The 2,500-nt window shown below is 34.7% G+C and overlaps 1 protein-coding gene across 1 annotated transcript in view; it reads left to right on the top strand.

The window, feature by feature from the left end:
• Window positions 1-1,739: 1,739 nt before the first annotated feature.
• LOC144972428 (U3 small nucleolar RNA-associated protein 6 homolog) overlaps window positions 1,740-2,500 on the top strand; it is a gene marked incomplete in the record, with an annotated part of 519,965 nt that continues 519,204 nt past the window's right edge. Inside the window, 1 exon segment of the mRNA XM_078913596.1 lies at window positions 1,740-1,947. Coding sequence (XP_078769722.1) covers window positions 1,856-1,947 — 92 coding nt within the window.

Below are 2,500 nucleotides of genomic sequence, written 5' to 3'. Positions count from 1 at the left end.
GAGAAAATCACAAGCTTCGAGTGTTTTGTAATTCAAGAAATATAAATAGTCCGTATTGATTCTCCACCGTAACGAAATGGACTTAACCCCAAGTTTTTTTATTTGGTTTGTTTGTTGTTGGTTTTTTTTTTGTGGCTATTAAATTAGCTCATATCACTATCACTAAATTTATCCCGAAATGATACTGCTTTGAAGGAGGTGGGTCACATTTGGGGAATAATACATCTCTTCTTCTTCTTCTTCTTCTTCTTCTTCTTCTTCTTCTTCTTCTTCTTCTTCTTCTTCTTCTTCTTCTTCTTCTTCTTCTTCTTCTTCTTCTTCTTCTTCTTCTTCTTCTTCTTCTTCTTCTTCTTCTTCTTCTTCTTCTTTCTTCTTCTTCTTCTTCTTCTTCTTCTTCTTCTTCTTCTTCTTCTTCTTCTTCTTCTTCTTCTTCTTCTTCTTCTTCTTCTTCTTCTTCTTCTTCTTCTTCTTCTTCTTCTTCTTCTTCTTCTTCTTCTTCTTCTTCTTCTTCTCTAGAATCTTTTAATTCAAGCAACGTCTATTTCATTAAATTATTTGACTAATGAGGGATCGGGATTTTTTTTGGTTGGCTTTTGGTTGAATTTGAAGACGACACAACACTTCAAACACAGTGCATTATTCGTGTCCGAACTTTGTCGCTTGGTGCATTGACAACTTCCTAACTCTGCTTGAAGCTCGAAGAATAATATAAGCACCCGTCTACCCATCTCTTTTAGAACAATGGGCCCATAATCAATTGTATTATCAAAATCTCTAAAATCTCTTAAAATCCTTTACCCGATACTCTGCTACAAACAAATAAACAAACAAACGAACAAACCACAACAAAATAACACTTCCAAATACCCCCCCCCCCTACCCCGCCAAAAAAAAAAAAAACAACAAAAAACAACAACAAAAAAAAACCCAAAAAAAAAACAAAGCAAAAAAAAAAACAAAAACAAACCCAAACCCCCCACCCCCCCAACAAAAACAACTAAAAACAAACCAACAACACCCCCCCCCCCCCCCCCCCCCCCCCCCCCCCCCAATAAAACCCAACCAACCAACCAAACTAACAAAAATATAACAATAGTAAAAATAAAAAAGAACGGAAAAGATCCTTTATAAAAGAAAAGCAAATTTAAAAATAAATATGAACTTTCATATTTACCATGCTCATTGCACTTCACAATGTTTTGTTCATTCTTCCAGCTGGCCATAAGAAACAATATTTCCGTTTCATACAGTTTCAGTGGTCTTTTAGGCATCCTCTTTGTACCAACACTCTTACAATATCCATCAGCTACTCAATCACATCTGATTCATGTAGGGGGTAATGTGTGTTTAGTAGTTTATCCAAGAACACACGTCGATGCCGGAATATTCAACGATCATTGTCACCAATCCGGCTACTGACCACATTTAACATCGTTTGACTTTTGTGACAAGACGGAACCACAGAGCCTCAGAAGGACAAACAAAAAACCTAAAAATTAAAGATCTTACTAATTACTAATATGTTATGCTCTGCACTTGAGGTCTGCCATTAAGATTTTGCACAGATAAGCTTCCCCACCGTCAAAGTTCAGATGTATTTTATCTTTTATCCGAAGATGCTTTTCTCTTATCTTGAAGGGATTTTATTGATCTCAAAAGCTGAGTATTCTTTAACTACTTGTATTCACTTCGGAAAAGATTAAACTGGTCAAACTACAGCATTACAACCCTCTCTTCATTCAAAACTCACGTTTTGGGCATGGTTTTAAATTTTGTTTACATTTTGTGACTATGAAAAGAAATTCAATTTTGGTCTAAATTTTGATTTTTAACTCTCAAATTAACACCAGAAAGAATGGCGGAATATGTTCATCAACGTTTGGAAGAAATGCTTCCCGAACTGGAAGAGATGACTAGAACTGAATTGTTCACACCGGAGGAAACAAAGTTTGTGAATGAATGTTGTTATTGTTACGCCTACGCGCCTAGTCAAATGTTGTCTCTTTTTCTATATATTTTCTTTTAAAAATGAAAATCAATTAAACATCTTATATTGTATTGAAATATGTTTTTTAAAATGATTAATACTATGCAACTGAAATAAGTTTTCAAATTCTCTTTTTTATGTTGTCCAGTTTGAGTTTGACGAATTTCTATCATTAAATTAAGCTGACTGATGGATGACAATGTCAATTATCAATGACCAAGGATATTGGGTTCAAACATTAGTCATAACCAATAGGACATGCTATAATTAGGCACTTTAATAAAAACTGAAAAAATCTTAATTTGACCCAGTTAGGTGGATGGGACTTGAAAAAACATAAATTTGGATACCATATTCATAATTCATTTGTTTCTTTACGACTAACAGCGTAGGTACTCTGGTCTTTAGTAAACGGTACACGTCCATTTGGTCCTCAAGCAGTGAGCTGATAAATGGCCTAGTGGCTTTGACCCGATTTTTTTTTTTGGCTTTTGAGTGATGGGTCTCAGAAAA

This window comes from Berghia stephanieae, chromosome 5 (assembly GCF_034508935.2).
Source record: "Berghia stephanieae isolate SIO BIC M18660-M18661 chromosome 5, UCSD_Bste_1.3, whole genome shotgun sequence".
Lineage (NCBI taxonomy): Eukaryota > Metazoa > Mollusca > Gastropoda > Nudibranchia > Aeolidiidae > Berghia > Berghia stephanieae.
This window is presented reverse-complemented; position numbering and strand designations above follow the sequence as displayed.